Here is a 17,680-nt window from a genome sequence, read left to right as displayed (position 1 = left end):
AGTGGAGCTAGGGAACCATTTCCAGGTACTTGAGGATGAGACTGGAGGACAGCCTGCAGAGGAAGAATTACAGGGGAACCTGCATGAGAGCGAGCAGGAGGCTGAAGGTCAGTCAAGCAGAGGCGATGAAGCCAAGGCCTACAACAAAAAGAAGAGTAGTAGTAGTGGGAGACTCCTTGCTGCATGGGATCGAAACCCAAGTATGTCGCGAAGACCCATGGACTCACTAGGTATGCTGTCTCCCAGAAGGACGGATTAGAGACGTGACTGAAGGGTTGCCTATACTCATAAAGCCCACTGACAGGTATCCCTTTCTTCTCATCCATGTGGGAACAAATGATACCGCCAAGCAGAGCTACGAAGAAATCACGTCAGACTTTGAAGCTTTGGGAAGGAAATTCAAGAACTTTGGGGCCCGGATAGTTTAGAAGAGGGATAAACAGGGAAAGAAAAATACTCCGGGTGAATGACTGAGTACGAAGGCAGTGCTGACGTGAGGGATTTGAATTCTGGGACCATGGGCTATACTTCCTGGAAGATGGACTGCTGCCAAGGGCTGGGTTGCACCTCACAAGGGCTGGGAAGAATGTGTTTGGCCACAGTATGAAGAACTTCATCAGGAGGGCTTTAAACTGAATCCTATGGGGGAGGGAGACGTAAAGGTTGGGGTAAAGGTAAAAAAGGTAAAGGTGTCCCCAACCAGTCGTGTCCGACTCTAGGGTGCGGTGTTCAACCCTGTTTCTAAGCCGAAGAGCCAGCGCTGTCCGAAGATGCTTCCGTGTTCATGTGGCCGGCATGACTAAACACCGAGGTGCATGGAATGCTGTTACCTTTCCCGCCAAGGCGGTACCTATTTATCTACTTGCAATTTCTTGCTTTCAAACTGCTAGGTTGGCAGGAGCTAGGACTGAAGACGGGAGCTCACTCCGTCACGCAGCACTCGGGTCTCGTACTGCTGTCCTGCCGACCTTCCGGTCTGCAGTTCAGCGTCTTAACACCGCAACAGAGAGAACAGCTCTAATAGCACCCAAAAATAGTCTTCAAAATATGTAGGAAGAAAGCCAGACTATAAAGCACATGGTCTTTGATGTCTATATACTAATGCCCAGAGTATGGGAAACAAACAGAACGAACTTGAACTTTTAATAAAGGAGGGAAAATATGATTTGATAAGTGTAACTGCAACTTGGTAGGATGACTCCCATGACAGCAACTGAAGGATATAACTTGTTCAAAAAGAACAGAAGGAACAGAAAGTGAGGTGGAGTCGCACTATACATTAAAAATACATAACTCTGCACAGAAAAACAGGAGGATGAGCTTGGTAGCCCCACTGAGAACATCTGGGTTAAAATAAATGGAACAAAGAATAAAAGGAACATGGTGGTCAGAGTCTATTACCGACGACCCAATCATGGAGAAGACGAGGATGAAACTTTTCAAAAGCAAAATGCCAGTGTTTCAAGGAAGCATGATGTTGTAGTAATGGGGACTTCAATTTCCCTGATATCTGTTGGGAAATGCATTCTGCAAAACATGGCCCCTCCAAGAGATTCCTGACTTGTGTTGCTGATGACTTCCTCCTACAGAAAGTGGAGGAAGGAACTAGAGGATCGGCTATCCCTGACTTGATCCTAACCAACAGAGATGACTTAGTGGATAAAGTAGCAGTTACGGGAACTCTGGGGGAAAGTGACCATGTTATACTTGAGTTCTTGGTTCCAAAGGAAGCAAAAGCTGAATGTAGCCAAACGCATACCCTAGATTTTAGGAAGGCCAATTTTAATAAATTCAGAACAATGCTAAGTAAGGTCCCATGGCAAGCAACGCTAATGAGAAAAGGAGTCCAAGATGGGTGGGAGTTTTTTAAAAAAGGAAATTCTCAAGGCACAATTACAAACAATTCCAGCAAGAAAAAAAAGGTGGAAGACAACAGAAGAAGCCAATGTGGCTTCACAAAAAGCTTGGAAATGACCTGAAAACAAAAAAGGAAACATACAGGAAGTAGAAAGAAGGCCAAGCTACAAAGGAAGAGTACAGGCAGGTAGCACAGAATTGCAGGGATGGCATCAGGAAGGCTAAAGCTGAGAATGAGCTGAGGTTAGCGAAGGATGCTAAAAGCAACAGAAAGGCAGATACATGCATAGTAAAAGACTGAGGAAAGAAATGGTGGTTCACCTATTCAATGAGGATGGCAAAATGATAACAGATGACAAAGAAAAGGCAGAAGTGCTCAATTCCTACTTTGGCTCAGTCTTCTCCCGAAAGAGGATCTACGACCCCCCTGGCAAAGGTGAAGTACAGGCTGAAGGGGCAGGATTGCAGATTGAGATCGATAGGCCTATGGTCAAAGAACAACTAATTACTTTGAAGGAGTTAAAATCTCCAGAGCCAGATGAACTGCATTCTAAAGTAATAAAGGAACTGGCAGAAGAACTCTCAGAACCACTGTCTATTCTCTTTGAGAAATTATGGAGGATGGGGGAAGTGCCAGATGACTGGAGGAGGGCTAATATTGTCCCTATCTTCAAAAAGGGTACTAAGGAGGTGCCTCGGAACTACAGACCAGTCAGTCTGACATCAATCCCTGGGAAAATTCTAGAGCAGATTATAAAGCAATCAGTCTATAAGCACCTTGAAAACAATGCAGTGATTACTTGAAGCCAATATGGATTTGTCAAGAACAAATCCTGCCAGACAAATCTGATCTCATTTTTTGATCAGGTCACCTCCCTTGTGGACTGTGGGAATGCTGTAGACATAATATACCTCGACTTCAGCAAAGCTTTCGACAAAGTGCCCCATGATATCCTGATGAGCAAACTAGCAAAAAGTGGGCTAGATGAAACAACGATCTGGTGGATCCACAGTGGGCTACAGAATCGGACTCCAAGAGTGCTTATCAATGGGATCTTCTCAAACTGGGGAGAGGTAACGAGCGGGGTACCACAGGGCTCAGTCCTGGGCCCAGTGCTCTTCAACGTTTTTATTAATGACTTGGATGAGGAGGTGCAGGGAATGCTGATCAAATTTGCAGATGACACAAAATTGAGTGGTATAGCTAATACCCTGGAAGACAGAAACAAAATTCAAAGTGATCTTGATAGGCTGGAGTGCTGGGCTGAAAACAACAGAATGACATTTAATAGGGATAAATGCCAAGTTCTGCACCTAGGAAAAAGAAACCAAATGCACAGTTACAAGATGGGGGATACTTGGCTCAACAATACTACAAGCGAGAAGCATCTTGGAATTGTTGTAAATCAAAAGCTGAATATGAGCCAACAATGTGATGTGGCTGCAAAAAAGGCAAATGCTATTTTGGGCTGCATTAATAGAAGTATAGCTTCCAAATCCCAGGAAGTACTAGTTCCCCTCTACTCAGCACTGGTTAGGCCTCATCTGGAGTACTGTGTCCATTTCTGGGCACCATGCTTTAAGAAGGATGCAGACAAACTGGAAAGGGTTCAGAGGAGGGCAACGAGGATGATCAAGGGACTGGAAGCAAAGCCTTATGTGGAGAGATGGAAAGAACTGGGCATGTTTAGCCTTGAGAAGAGAAGACTGAGGGGAGATAGGATAGCGCTCTTCAGGTACTTGAAAGGTTGTCACAGAGAGAAAGGCCAGGATCTCTTCTCGATCATCCCAGAGTGCAGGACGTGGGATAATGGGCTCAAGTTACAGGAAGCTAGATTCTGGCTGAACATCAGGAAAATCCTCCTGACTGTTAGAACAATACGACAATGGAACCAATTACCTAGGGAGGTAGTGGGCTCTCCCACACTGGAGGCATTCAAGATGAAGCTGGACAGCCACCTGTCAGGGATGCTTTGACTGGGATTATGCAGGGGGTTGGACACGATGGTCTTGTAGGCCCCTTCCAATTCCACTGTTCTATGATTCTAGGACCACTGTGTGTGTGTACAATCTTGGAAAGGGTGTGAGGGGAACAGAACTCTTGCACTTGGGGACGTCAGGGTTGAAATATCTCTTCATGCCTTCCATCCTCTGGGATTTTTTTTATTCCACTAATATCTCTTGGCCCCAGTGATCAGTTTGTAGTCATCAGCCACTGGAACAGGGGTAGGGGGAGAATTGGGGTAACCATTCAAGTAGAAAGAAGATGGAATAGCAAGGGTGGAAAAGATCTCACACAGTCCTTTGAGCCACAGGTATTGTTGCAACTGGAAAGCTAAGACTCCTGGGTCACCAACATACATGAAGAGATTTGATCTTCTGGGAATTCTTGGGACTGCATTGTTTCTATGACAACCACGTGTCTATCCTGAAAAACTAATGCCACATACATGGCAGGACAAATATTGGAAGTTATGCTTTAACTGTTGCTGTTGTGGAGCTCCAAAGGCAAACTTATTACAAAAATAGCGATCCTCTACATACAAAAACATTTTGGGTACAAGAAACTGAGGATGAAAAAAGATGTGACATTACATGATCAACCTGGGGCATGCAGAATCCATTAAAATGGGGGAGGGGGACATATTTAAGGTGCATCAAGGGAGAAGAAATTTAAAGTTCTGTCTACACTTTTCTCCCTAAAATTTTTTTTAAAGCAATTGTAATTATTTATCAATGATATGCATTTATATGCCTCCTTTCTGCCAAACCACCCAAATCTGTTTATAGTTTAAAAATACTAAACCAGGGGTGGGGAACCTGTGGCCCCACAGATGTTGCTGAAAAACTCACATCAGCCTCAGCTAGCATAGCCACTGATCAGGGATGATGTAAATGGGCAAACCAACCAGACTCACCTGCCAGGGGGGAGCATTATTGGTGTCTTGTGTTTGTCTTTGCACTGGTGAGGCAAAGCCAGTAAGTGTAGAAAGAATGTATGAAAATATGTGGTCACAGAAATTGTAGACTGAAGGAGGGTCAGGCTGCCTGGCTTCTAACATCATAGCAACTGTAAGAGAGTAGCACCTTAAAGCACTAACAACAGCCATTGCTCACAAGGTAATATTTGTAATAGTCTATAGATTTATAAATCCATAGAATAGTGGAGTTTGGGGATGCACTACTCCTAACCTTAGTATTCAGGAGGTTTCTGTTTTGACTAGAAATGGTTCAGAGCGTGAAGTTTTTCTGTAGAGAATTACAAGTAAAAATTTTTAAAGCCAGCCTTGTGTTCTCAGTCTGCAAAACGTTGCATTAAGGGACACCTCTCCAGTTCAAATATTAAGCTCTTTGTCTGGGCTCAGTATTTCTAGAGTACTTCTTGTTTAACACTGTAAGACATTCATTGTTCTAAAAGCCAAAACTATTATCTATACTGACTCAGTATGGTGCTAGTCTTCCATGTCCACAAGAATAGGATAGATAAAAGGGCAGTTGTTAATTTTTCTGACTCAGTACCTTTTGTCAGTGTTTCACTCTGCCTGAGCACTGTTTACAGGCGCTTTAGACTGGACTCTGTTAAAAAAAAGATAATATGCAATCTTTCAATTTGTCCAGTTGATTTGACATTTTACTAGTCCAGTTAATTTAAGAAAAAGTCTTATATAGATTTTACAAGTTTTTATATAAATGTCTATGACAGTGTTTGATTTTAAGAATATACTGTTTATTATGTATTTTGAAGTACCCTGATGAAGAGGGCTGTCATTCAAACAAACTATTGGGTACTGACGGCATTTAAAAAAACATTTATTTAAGATAAAATGAATGTTGTATATTCTAAGCCACCAATCTTGCAGTAATATTATGTGTCAGTGACTAGTACCAACAGTGTTTTAAGGAGCTTGTTTTCAGCACATCTAGAATACTAAAGAGGATGTCTGTCTGTCTGTCTGATGGTGCCATAATGCCAAGACTGTGAAACCTGGACACCTGAAAGTTGGCAAGCATACCAAGGGGAGCCTGGGAGTGTATACCTTGAGGTTATTTTGTTTTTCAAATGCATTAATTAATTTTAATTTAAATATGTCCATGTGGTTGAAGTCTGCAGTAACATGTTCAACCACTAGGGGCAGACTTCCATAACCAATGCACAGAGATATATACCGGCCACCCTGCACCCTGTTGTGCATCATAGCATCCATGCCCACTGGCAACGTGTTTAGGGGTGCCAACAGGCATGGCTTCACTCAGGCAGGGAGGGCACAATGTGTCCAACTCTGACAGTTGGGTAACTTTGCTTGATAGACAGATACTTGCTTTGCTATATCAAATTAAGGGCTATTTCAACTCATGTGAAGCTGGGTGTGTTTGCTAGTTTTATAAAAAACCTTGGACTTATTTTTGCAACTGTTGCAGCTGGAAAGCTGAGGCTACTGGGTGACCAACATACATGAAGAGATTTGATCTTCTGGGAATTCTTGGGACTGCGCTGTTTCTATGACAACTATGAGTCTATCCCCCATAAACCGTCCCCATAAATTCCTTGTGCAACTATTGGCTTTGGCTCACGCTTCCCCTGCTTCTTTCAGTGCTGCCCTTCTAGCTTTTGATTATTTTTCCTTGCACTGCTGATGTAACATCTGGAATACTGTATCCTGGTTTCATCCCCTATGTTTCAGGGGGATAACTGAACAGCTGGAAAAATAGTAACAAAAATAACTGAGAATGATGAAAGAACTTTGCTTGTTTAAACTTAGAAAAAACAGTCAATGAAATAGGACATGATTATGCTCTGCAAATATATTGCAGCGGGTGATAGTGAGGAGTTAACTACTTAAAGTAAGACTGTGGATACAACAATTAAAAGTCTAAATATGTCCATATAATTTTGGTTGACAATCTGAATAATTTGTAAAAATTATTGGATGTATACAATCTGGAACAGTCTCTCTTGAAACATCTTATAGATTTCAATACAAAAGACTGGCACAGAGAACCTTCCTGGATGGGGGTTCTGACAGCAGAGGAATGCCAGGTGGGGGCATTTCCCTTTCCTTTGGGACTAGGGGAAGGGGTGTGTGTGGACAGGATGAGTACAGCAATCCTATGTGGGCCTACTCAGAACTAATTACCATTGAGTTCCATGTATGCATGCATAGGATTGCAACTCTGAATGGGTATTTTGTTGTGCTTCTATGGGGTCAAATATGTGGACTGGCTTTGGAGTTCAGCCCCTTTTTCTGCTTGGACCCAGTTTCTTGGGTCTTTTGACAAGACAGGCTTCCATGGCAGCCATTATGTGGCTAGCCATATCCTCCATGGGAGATGTTTTGTGGTGGTGCCCAGAGCAGTTTCTCAAATTCTCAAAAGTGCCCATGGGCAAAAAAAGGTTGGAGACATCTGAACTAACAGCTAACTGAACTTGGCTAATTCACTGTCAGAAACAACAGGAGGGAACCCAGCCTTCTCAACCACAGAATAAATGAACAGGTATCTGAAGTCCTCAGCTAAGTAGGATTCACACGGTGGGCAGAATGACTTCCTATCTATGAGAGGAAAAGAAATTAACCAGGTAAGAATTTTCTTCTCTCTCCTCATAGATAAGAGACCATTCAACATCAGGAAGGGAACAAACCTCCTCCAACGTTTTATTATTTGCAGCAGTAGCGTTGGGATTAGTTTACAACGTAATTTCCCTTCAGGAGATTCTTTGAATTTTGGCCATACTCAGGATGTTGGTGACCATTTTGCTCTAAGCAAAATGATCTGCTTATTCAGCTGGAGGAGGACAAAAGCCTTCCTTGGCAGCACCTTACTTGCTACGAGCCATCTGGAACAATTTGCCCTGCTGACATCATTGTGCTGTGCTCACTGTGCTGCGACAGGCAGGTATGTAAGTGGTTATTGACTTGTGGCAATGGGATGGATTAGTCAGTAGGTTTTTTCCAAATCTGGGATTCCATGGAAAACAAGAATAAAAAACTGCATGCCATTGTTATTTTCACAAGGAATGTCACAGAGGACAGAGAAAGGAGGAAAACACAAAAGTTACAGAGGAACAGGAAAGATATGACTTCCATACCACCGTGAAGAGAGTACTAGGGGCGATGTTGTCAACCACCATTTGCTTGCTTCCCATCACAAGAGAACATTTCCCACCCATCTTCCAGATACTGAAGGGATTCATTATCTCAGGGGCAGGCAATCCGGCACCTTCCAGATGTTTTGAACTTCAGCTCCCATCATCCCTGACCACTGGCCATGCTGGCTGGGGTTTATGGGCGTTGTGGACCAAAGCATCTGGAGGGCACCAGGTTGCCTACACCTGCATTACCTTATCTATATCCCACCTGTTTCTGTATGGCCATGTGAAAGTTCCCAATATCACAGAGAATTTGCACCCCAGCACTAGACATTCCTGAAGGCTTCTACTCCTGGTGCTTAGCCGAAACTCTTCATGCTATTGGGAGTTTCCACAGGACAAATGTGCTCCGTGTTGCAGCCCTGGTGTGGGGGTCACACGCAGCAGCATCTAGGCTAGGGGTGGGAACCTGTGACCCTCCAGATGTTGGACTCCAATTCTCATCAGCCCCAGCCAGTAAAGCTAATGGTCAGGGATGATGGGAACTATAGCCCAACATCTGGAGGGCCGCCCTAAGTTCCCCACCCCTGATCTAGGCTGTTGATAATGTGTGAACTGCCTCTGAGAAAGCCCTTTAAATCTGTAAGACAAAATGTATAGAAAAGAAATACCTTTGGATACTTTGGGATTTGAAGGGTTAGTAACATGACAGCTCACACAGCTGTGGAGAGGGCATCGAAAGCCCCTGTTCTCAAAAACTGTCATGCGGAATTTTTTCACACAAGCTTCATGGTAAAATTTCCCACAGTGGGATACTATGCAGCGCTTCACTTCTGACTTTTTCTCTTTACACACAAAACATGTGTGAACACCTAAGAAAAGAATGAAGAACAATGTTGAATATTTTTCAAGATTAGTACAAAACCAGATTAATTTCTGGCGATGGATAATTAATCAAACATCAGGAATTAAAACTGTTTCAAAATTGTTTTGTGTTACTAAATTGAAAACCACCACACATTATTAACATTGTTACAAGTTTATTCTTCACATGCATTTCCTCAGTAACTCATTTCCTATCCATCTTTTCAACCTTAAATTCGTCTATCAGAGTTTGTGCTTTTTATTGGTGATAAATTATAAGCATATGCTCTATTTAAGCTACCCAAAAACATAAATCCTTCTTCTGATTTCTCTCATTTTCTTTGCATAAATGGAAAAGTGATTGGTCTTGTTCCTTTAAGGGGCAAGAAGGTAGACTGTGGTTACCATTCTCTCAGAGGATCCACAGAATCCACAAGCCAATGCCACCCAGAGCCTTCTCCAGCTCTTGGATAACAACGCAAACAGCAAAACACAGCTGCAACTGTAACGCAAAACAAGGCGGATGTCAGGGTGGACACTGAGCCCATAGAATCCCAGAGTAGTTCTTATTCTGAGGAAGAGAAGTCGCTCCTGGGAGAGGAGCGCGCTCCTCTTTCCCAGGGCCAACAGCTAACGGAGATTCCTCCCACTTAGCTTAGATAATAGTCCTGGGAGTGACAGAGCACGGGAAGCAGACTTGATGGACGTGCGACGCCGACGCAGAGAGCGGCGCCAAATGGAGGGCGCAGAAAGGAGGTGTAGTGCCCGGTTGGCGCGCAAACAACGGCTGCGCCCAGAGGATCCAAGGGAAAAGGGGAGGGATTCTCCCTAGTCCGTAAGTTCAGGGGTCTGCCAGTAATTCCCTTTCAAACGGGGACCAACTGTTCCAATGTAGGGCATAGGTACTCTGCTGCTCATATCTAGTTGCTAACAGTAGAGTTGTTAGGTTATAAAAGAGGAATAAAGCTTTGAAAAGAATCCATTTGTCTGTGTCTGGACTTGGCTACTGGATTAGACTGGGAGAGGCCTCCAAGGAGCCCTTGACAGCGGATAAACATTGCCAGTGCCTGAATCTGTCCAAACTGGAAGCATCAGGAGCATGAAAAGTAGGTTAGACTATTCTCCTTTGTTTAGCAGACTGGAAATGTATAGGCAGTACAAGTTCCCCTTTTCTGGATATGCACATGAGGGTAGTTTCTAATACTGATGTACCAAAGCAGTGTCATCCCTGTCACTCCCATCCCCAGAAAGTGTAATCTTTTACTGGGCCAACTGATGTTCAAAATGCTCAGAAATGCAGTCTTTTCAGTCACATAGACTAGATGATATTCAGAGGTTTCCAGTTCCAGATGAACTGGGTCACCACACGGGGCAGTAGTGCACACATCCGAGGACTCCCAGTTCTAGGTGTAGCTGCCCTGACAACACCTGCTTCCCTCTGCTGGGTTACTCCTGTTCCAAGACAGCTGTCTTCAAAAGCGGGGGCACTCAGATCTGTACACTACTCTCCCATGTGGTGAGCTACCAGGGACACAAGTCAGAGTGCTCCTTCAGCTGAGAGACCTTTAGACTCCAGAGCGACAGTGCCCACCTGGGCTCTCCCTGACCTAGAAGATTTCTAAGTCAAGTTAGGACTTTGGCAAGCTCAGCTGTGCCTCCCTGGCTCCACGTCCTGTGGCCGCTTGAGCAGCACAGTAAGGCTAGACTCCACAGCACCTGGTGATGGTTGATGGCCAACCAAGTAGTGAGCATGACTGAGTGTCCTAGTCCTGCCTCCCAGCTGAGAGCTGACAGGAATTGAAGAGGTGCAGGCCAAGTTAGGGAATCCCACATTAGGAATCACTAGGAAGGGGACTGCCAATAAAACTGCCAATATCATAATGCCTTTATAAGGGATGGTGGAGAAACGTATTCAGTTCACATTTTAATGCAAGCCTACCCAATTTGCATTTCCTGAACCAATACATGAACCAAAATGCGGTTGTATTCACACTTCTCTGAATTTTGAGATGCAGTTATCCCATCAAAATAATGCATGCAAAAATGTGTATACAAAGAAAGTGCACATGAAAATGTGCAATTAGTGGAAATAACATGGAGAAATGAACAAATTCTCATGTGGACTTAAAAACACACCCTGCAAATTGACGCAGACATGGGATGGAACAAACTTAAGATTTGAAAAAATAGAAAACGAGACAAACGAAAACTGACAGATCTGTCCGTTCCTAGCCTTTATATAAATCTATGGTTGAACCACACATTGACCTGGTTTGCATGTAATGTGGGTTGACCGACGAACTGACAGAGTTGTGCTGGAGCGGGCAAGCCCACTGCTTCCCATGTGCTCACTGCCTCCGCTTTGCATCCACTTTCAGCAAGAACCCAGTTGTTTGAAGTGACATGAGAATCTCTGGATTGTTGAGGGACAAACAACCCAGAGTTTTAACCCAACAACAAACCATGTGGATGCCAAGCAGAAGCAATGAGCACACGGGACACAGCATATTCCCTTGCTCGCTCCTGCGTGGCCCCAACAACCCATGGGTTATCATTACATGTGAACTGGGCCTTGGAATACTGTGCACTGTTCTGGTTGCCACATGGCAAAAAAGATACTGTACAGTTGGAATAGGTGCAGCAAAAGGATCAGGGAGCTGAAGCAACTCTCCCATGAGGAAAGGTTGCAACATTTGGGGCTTCTTTGTTTAGAAAACAATGGGACATGACAGAACTGTATGAAATTATGTATGGTGTGGAGAAAGGGGATAGATAATGCTAGAACCTGGAGTCATCCAATGAAGCTGAATGGTGGGAGATTCAGGACAGATAAAAGGAAGTACTTATTCTCACAACGCACAGTTAAACTATGGAATTCACTTCCACAAGATGTAGTGATGGCCACCAATCTGGATGGCTTTCAAAGGGGTTTGGACAAATCCCTGGAGGAGAAGGCTATCAATGGCTACTAGTCCTGATGGCTTTATGCTACCTCCAGAATCAGAGGAAGCATACCTTTGATATTTCGGAACTTTAAGGGTGAGTGTAGATCCTATGCCCCTTCATGGATCACTGCCTTGTTGTGGCGAAGGGGCTTGCGTAACTCAGTGAAGCCATAAGCTATGTCGTGCAGGGCCACCCTATGTAGTCTATGTATGTAGTCTATGTAGTCTATCTATGTAGATCCTATGTAGTCAGAATGGTACCATCCACACATAAGCCTACATATTGTAGGCTTGGGGGAACCCTAAGATTTTCAGAAGTACAAAGTAACTTTGGAGAACAACCCCCCGCCCCCCTGGGATCCCCAGAGAGCTGGATTTTGCCCCTGGGCCTGAGGTTCTGCACCTCTGATCTAGAAGCTCACCAGGATCTGTGAGCTCAACAGCCTAATCAAAGGTGAATAGGAAACTTGGTACCTAGAATTGAAGTCTTTGATAACAAGGAATGTTTAGGAAGGATTATTTCCTGTTAAACTATTAAGACCTTAGGGAGCAATCCTGTGGCCCCTAGACATTGTCTGAGGGGCAATAGGATAGTGGGGATTCCCCTCTCTGAGGTTGGAGACAGCGCTCTGACCTCAGAAGGGGGAATCAGAGATCCGACCCCCCACCCCACCCCCACGCAGCTGGTGCGGAAAGAACCCCACCGGCCCGAAGTTGGAAAGCGACCTTGGAGAGGGAGAAAGGGGGGTGTTTTGGTGGGTGGGGATGGGAGGAGACTGAAGGGACCAGGATACAAGCTACCCTGAGCCCTCTCCAGCCTCCTTCCCTCCCACTCTGAAGTGCCACAAAAGCCCTAGGGAAAAATGCAGAGCAAGAGGACAGAGGAAGATCACTTCTGCCACACCTCTGACCCAGCATTGGATGATTGGAAGCCTCCAAGTTTGAGGGCTTCTAATCATTGAGGGCACAATTGATAGGATTGTGCCCTTAAAATCTTTAGCAATGCCTTCCTTCATAATAACAAAAATTAAAAATCTTATGTAATACATTACATTTTGATGTTATGCTTTGAGAGTTCTTATGTTATTAATAAAAATGAAAAATAGATATGAATATTTTTCTCTCACTAATTCTTATTATTACAGAAACAAAGATTGAACCCACCTAAAACAAATTTGGTGTCTGCTTTGTTTGAAGTGTATTGATCAACTATAGACTAATAACTGGCGGCTAAAGACTTCCTAATTACTGGAACTATAGATTAAAAGCACTCACCAAGGTCCACATTTGGAACTGACCCTTAAGGTGACTCCAAGAATTAGACCTGACCAGCTGAACTTGCAACATCAGTTTCATCTCTTTCTCTTTCCCACTCCCCCCCGCAAATCCCCTGGGAAAAGAACAAGGAAAAGAATCCTCCCAAACACTGGAAGGGCTAGAATGGAAGGAGACAGCTATTCCTCAGCAGTATTTCAAAGGACGTACATTTTTTTTTATAAAATTGAGATGACTGCTCAGATGGCTGCCTTTCTCTCATTGGAGACTCATGTTAATCCCTAGGCCCTATATGAAATGCACTGGACAAGGATGAGACCAAGGATACCGTGAAATCTCAGAAAAGCTGCATAACGTACCTAACTCTGCATTATGCAGAAAACTCTTATTATGTAGCTAACTCTTACAAAATGGTCTCAACATACAGGAACCTATCCTTCAGATATATGGATCACTGAATCATCACTGCAGGAGAACCACTGGAGACCAAAAAAAGGATCATCAGTTTATAACATCCCCAAAAGCCACCTCACACAATCCAGCCCCCACAAGGGTCAAAAGCAGACAAATACGCAGTGCAAGAAGTGCTTACAGAGCACCTAATTCTGGATTACTTATGCAAGCCAATGAAGATACACTGGTGAAGGTAAAACTCCTCAGGTTCTCTAGCCAGGGGATACAGAGGGAATTCCTTCCCAATCTCAGATAAGACCAGTCAAATCAGTTTAAGAAAACCTGATTCATACAATAATTCCAAGGAATGACAAAGTCAAAATCCTCTCTCTGGTTGCGGCAGTCTCTGATGCCCCAAAGGAATAGAGGAAATGAGATACTACGCAGAAAAGGAAAGGGATACTGTGCATGTGGAACAAATAATGGGATAAATGATCAATAAACTCTGGTTAGCTTTTCTGAGCAAGGCTGAAAATAAAGAAAGGATTCGAAAATAAAAGTTACACTATTTCTACTACTCTTCCTTCTTCATGTCTTAGTTTTTCATGGCAAGCTTTTATACTCTTAGAATTCACCTATAATTCTGTGTTAACTGTCTAGACACTGAATTTGATAAGAGGCATTTTACAGTCAAGCTGAGCATGATCTCAAAATGATGACGATTTCTTCAGACAAGTGCATGCAAATATTGCTGGTGTGTATGAACAAGACTTGCCTGAAGAGCATTCACTACAAACAAAGTGTCCAGAGGCCTTTCGAGAGATTCCAGTGCAGCTTGCGTGAAAAGCACCAAAACACCGTCCTTCACAAAGCAGCAAGTCCCCAGGCTTTTCACAGAGCTTTAAGAAGAGAAAAGTTAAAAGCACGCTGAGTATCTTTTTTCTTTCCTTCTCAGCTGTATTTCATTTCTTACTTTTATTACATATCTAAGACCACATTTCTACTTCAAATTAACTGTCAGACTATTTTGAGTCTCACTTTCAACCCCATATATATAGATGTAAAGGAGAAGGAAAATCCCCTTCTTCACTTATTAACTACCCTCTGGATCATTCAACCAAACTTAAATGTAAACTAAAGGAACAATTAAAATTGCGTATAGGCTAGAGATGTCAAATTTCTGGAAATTTTGAGTCCATGGAAAATAACTGCCCCGCCCCCACCCGGTGTTTCCAGAAAACACAGAAATTCGAGGAAAATTGAAAAACAGGAAATACTTATATTTTTAGTGCTCTTTAAAGATCTAAAGTCACTTTGTTGCTTTAAGACAGCCTTCCCCAACCTGGTGTCCTTCTGATATTTTGGACTTCAGCTCCCATCAGCCTCAGGCAGCATGGCCAATGGTCAGGAATGCTGGGCATTGTAGTCCAAAACATCTGGAGGGCACCAGATAGGAGAGAGCTGATTTGGGAACATAAAGCAGCCTTTCTGTTCCTAAAGTTATTTTATGTATAACTTGAGTTTTCTCAGAAAATTATCATTATATTTTAAAACTTTTAAAACTCAGTTAGTAAATTTGTAATTATTGTCTGAATAAACTATACTTTTACATGTAGTGTACCAAACATGGTAATTGCATGAGCAAACCAAGGTATATATAACATATTTTAGGTTCCTATTTAATGTTTGACCAGAGGGAACATCAGCAAGTAATCCTTGAAACACCTGAATCATCCTAGAAGCAAAAAGAACTGGAGGCAGAGGAATACTGGTGTACAGCGTCTGTTCCTATTTGTAAGACAGTTTAGGGAAATTCCTAAAACTGTTCCTGGTTGTGCGATGAAGCTGAAGGAAATCTGATCTGAAGGAAAAGCTACTGAGATTTTATTTAGCCCGGAAAGACTCAACTTAGGAATGGTAAGCAATCATATTGCATTTAAGAACCTTTAAGCAATCTTAAAGTATTATTTGAAGAGTGACATTTTATTCACTTTTGTAAATAATTTCCATTAATGAACATCTTACTTTTTGTTCAATTTGAAAAGTTGTCTCTAGTGGCAGTGTCAATCCCATGCCTACAGAAACCAGGCTACTGAATTTCTTTTAGGCAGAGGGGGTTTATTCTAGTGGCAGCAGTTATAGCTGAGGCAGCATTCCCTAGCGGCAAGGTCTATTTGAGAACTTTCCTAAAAACTGTGGCATTAAGTTCTATAGACCCAACCCTGAAAGTTAATTTAAAAGGAAGAAACTTAGGTGGGATAACCCACATGCTGTTCCGTCACATCTGGTGACAGTAGCTGGATAACCCACAGTGTTTTTTTTACATGTGGGTTTTAGATTAGAACTACATTAATTGACTGCTACAGCATCTAACCAGAACAAGCCCAGAAACATAGGACTCTATAGACCAAAACCCAAACTGTCAAGAATGCACATTAACTGTCAAGAATGCACAATGCTGACTTTACTCACATGTTTGGAAACTGAGCATAAATATCTATCAGTAAAATATACTTTAGATCAATAATTTTAATAAGGAATGGAAGAAATAACTATGCTGGGAATCTTACAGAGAGGATAAGAAAACATTTTCCCCCATGGCTTCATTATTTCCACACATTTTACATCTCTTGTCTTTCTGTAAAAGTGTTCTTATTACAGTTTTTTAGAAATCATTTGGGGGGAGTTTCTGCTAGGCTGGGTGACAATATATAAACACTTTGTCTTAAATTCTAAAAGAAAATATTCCATAACCCAACGCTGTTCAATTTTTCAGAAAAAAACAAAAATGGACCTCAGGAAAAAATGGAAAAAAATGTTTTTCCCCTGAATTTTTCCAGTTTTTTTCCAGTCCTTCACATCTCTACTATAGCCTGATCCCATGCGAGCTCACTTAGAAGTAAGTGCATTTCAGGTAAGTCTGCACAGACCTACAACCTTAAGGGATGATTCCAATCTAGAAATATGCTGTTTACATTTACAATAACCAGCAAAATATATTTGCACTTCTCGCCATATTTGGATTTTCCCACTCCAGTAACTACTCCTCTGTAAATGCTACTTGCAAATGCCAGGTTCCCTTTTTATGTAACACTAACTAAAAGCTACATTTCCTCTTTACTAAACTGTACGCAAAGTAATTTTGAATGCAGTCATCAGGCACTGACTAGGAAAAAAATAGCCCCAGGTGGTCTCTTTATCTCCAACTATGACATAAGCAAAAGAAAAAGAATTCTACTTCCAATTCTGGCTGGCATAGCAGCTACATATTTTTATGCTACTTGCAAGCAGTATACAGCAGAAAAGAACTGTATTTAGATGACAATTTCAAAAGATTCCTCAGTCGTGCTGGTTCACTTTGAAGTTCTTAACATTTTCTTTAACTATTTTAAGCAAGGAACAACAGCCCGCTCAAACCAATTTCTCTTTACCTGACAAACATATTCCTTTCTTGCTGCAGCTCCACGGTCAGACTTTTTGGATGACTGCAAAGCTTCTACTAGAGTCTCATCTGCACTTTCATAGGGAGACTCTGACCGCTCGTCTCCCTGACCATCTGAAATCTAAAGATAAGAAGAATGAATTAAAGATTTCTTGCATTCGGGTTTATGATAATCATATTTGTGAGAAAAGACTACTACACCAGTTCCTCTATCACCTAACAGGCTCTACCACCAACTAATGAAAAGCTGTCCTTTACAAAAATGAAAAGGATGTATTTATATCTGTCAAATGCTCAATTAGTGAACTGTTTCATATTCTGACTTGGGTGCCTTCTAGCGGATAAGAGGTTGGAGAGTCCATTTACACAATTGAAAGTGCTCTAAGAGTCTTTTTGGATTCAATGCACCATCACAATTATGTATAACTGGCAAAGAGCCAATTTCCAGGAGGGGCCTGTCTGCTCAAGAGCAAGGTACAAGTGCTCAGTGCTTTTGTGAGGGGAGCTATCCCAGCTGATTTTGTAGCACCCCACTGTCTAAGCAAACTGCACAAAATAGTGTCCACTGAAATATTACCAGACTAATGACAGGTCTAGCTACTTTGGCTCATTCCAGAATTTTATTAGTAAGAATATGAGAAAGGTGCGTCTCTGTGTGTATAAGACAATAAAGGCTCAGAGAAGCACAAGGGCCATTCAGGGGGGAAATGACTAAATATTAAGTCTTGGTTCCAGGCTAAATTAGTCGTACTTTACTTCCACTGACATCAATGAGTCCTGACAAAATTTTGACTATCCTACTAGGGATCCAACCTAAGA

At 42.5% G+C, this 17,680-nt stretch overlaps 1 protein-coding gene across 3 annotated transcripts in view; it reads right to left on the bottom strand.

The window, feature by feature from the left end:
- NSD2 (nuclear receptor binding SET domain protein 2) overlaps positions 1 to 17,680 on the bottom strand; it is a 154,706-nt gene that overhangs the window by 29,469 nt on the left and 107,557 nt on the right. For all 3 annotated transcript variants that reach the window (XM_084845023.1, XM_084845025.1, XM_084845024.1), the window contains 3 exons: positions 16,851 to 16,982; positions 14,195 to 14,318; positions 8,614 to 8,814 (listed from right to left, as the gene is read on the bottom strand). In XM_084845023.1, the coding sequence (XP_084701149.1) occupies positions 8,614 to 8,814; positions 14,195 to 14,318; positions 16,851 to 16,982 (457 nt within the window). The remainder of the gene's footprint in view (positions 1 to 8,613; positions 8,815 to 14,194; positions 14,319 to 16,850; positions 16,983 to 17,680) is intronic.

Source organism: Heloderma suspectum, chromosome 3 (assembly GCF_057233095.1).
Source record: "Heloderma suspectum isolate Gila_16-S chromosome 3, 16-S_ref, whole genome shotgun sequence".
In the NCBI taxonomy this organism is placed as follows: Eukaryota; Metazoa; Chordata; class Lepidosauria; order Squamata; family Helodermatidae; genus Heloderma; species Heloderma suspectum.
The sequence above is the reverse complement of the archived record's forward strand: the minus strand, read 5'-3'. Positions and strand labels throughout refer to the sequence as shown.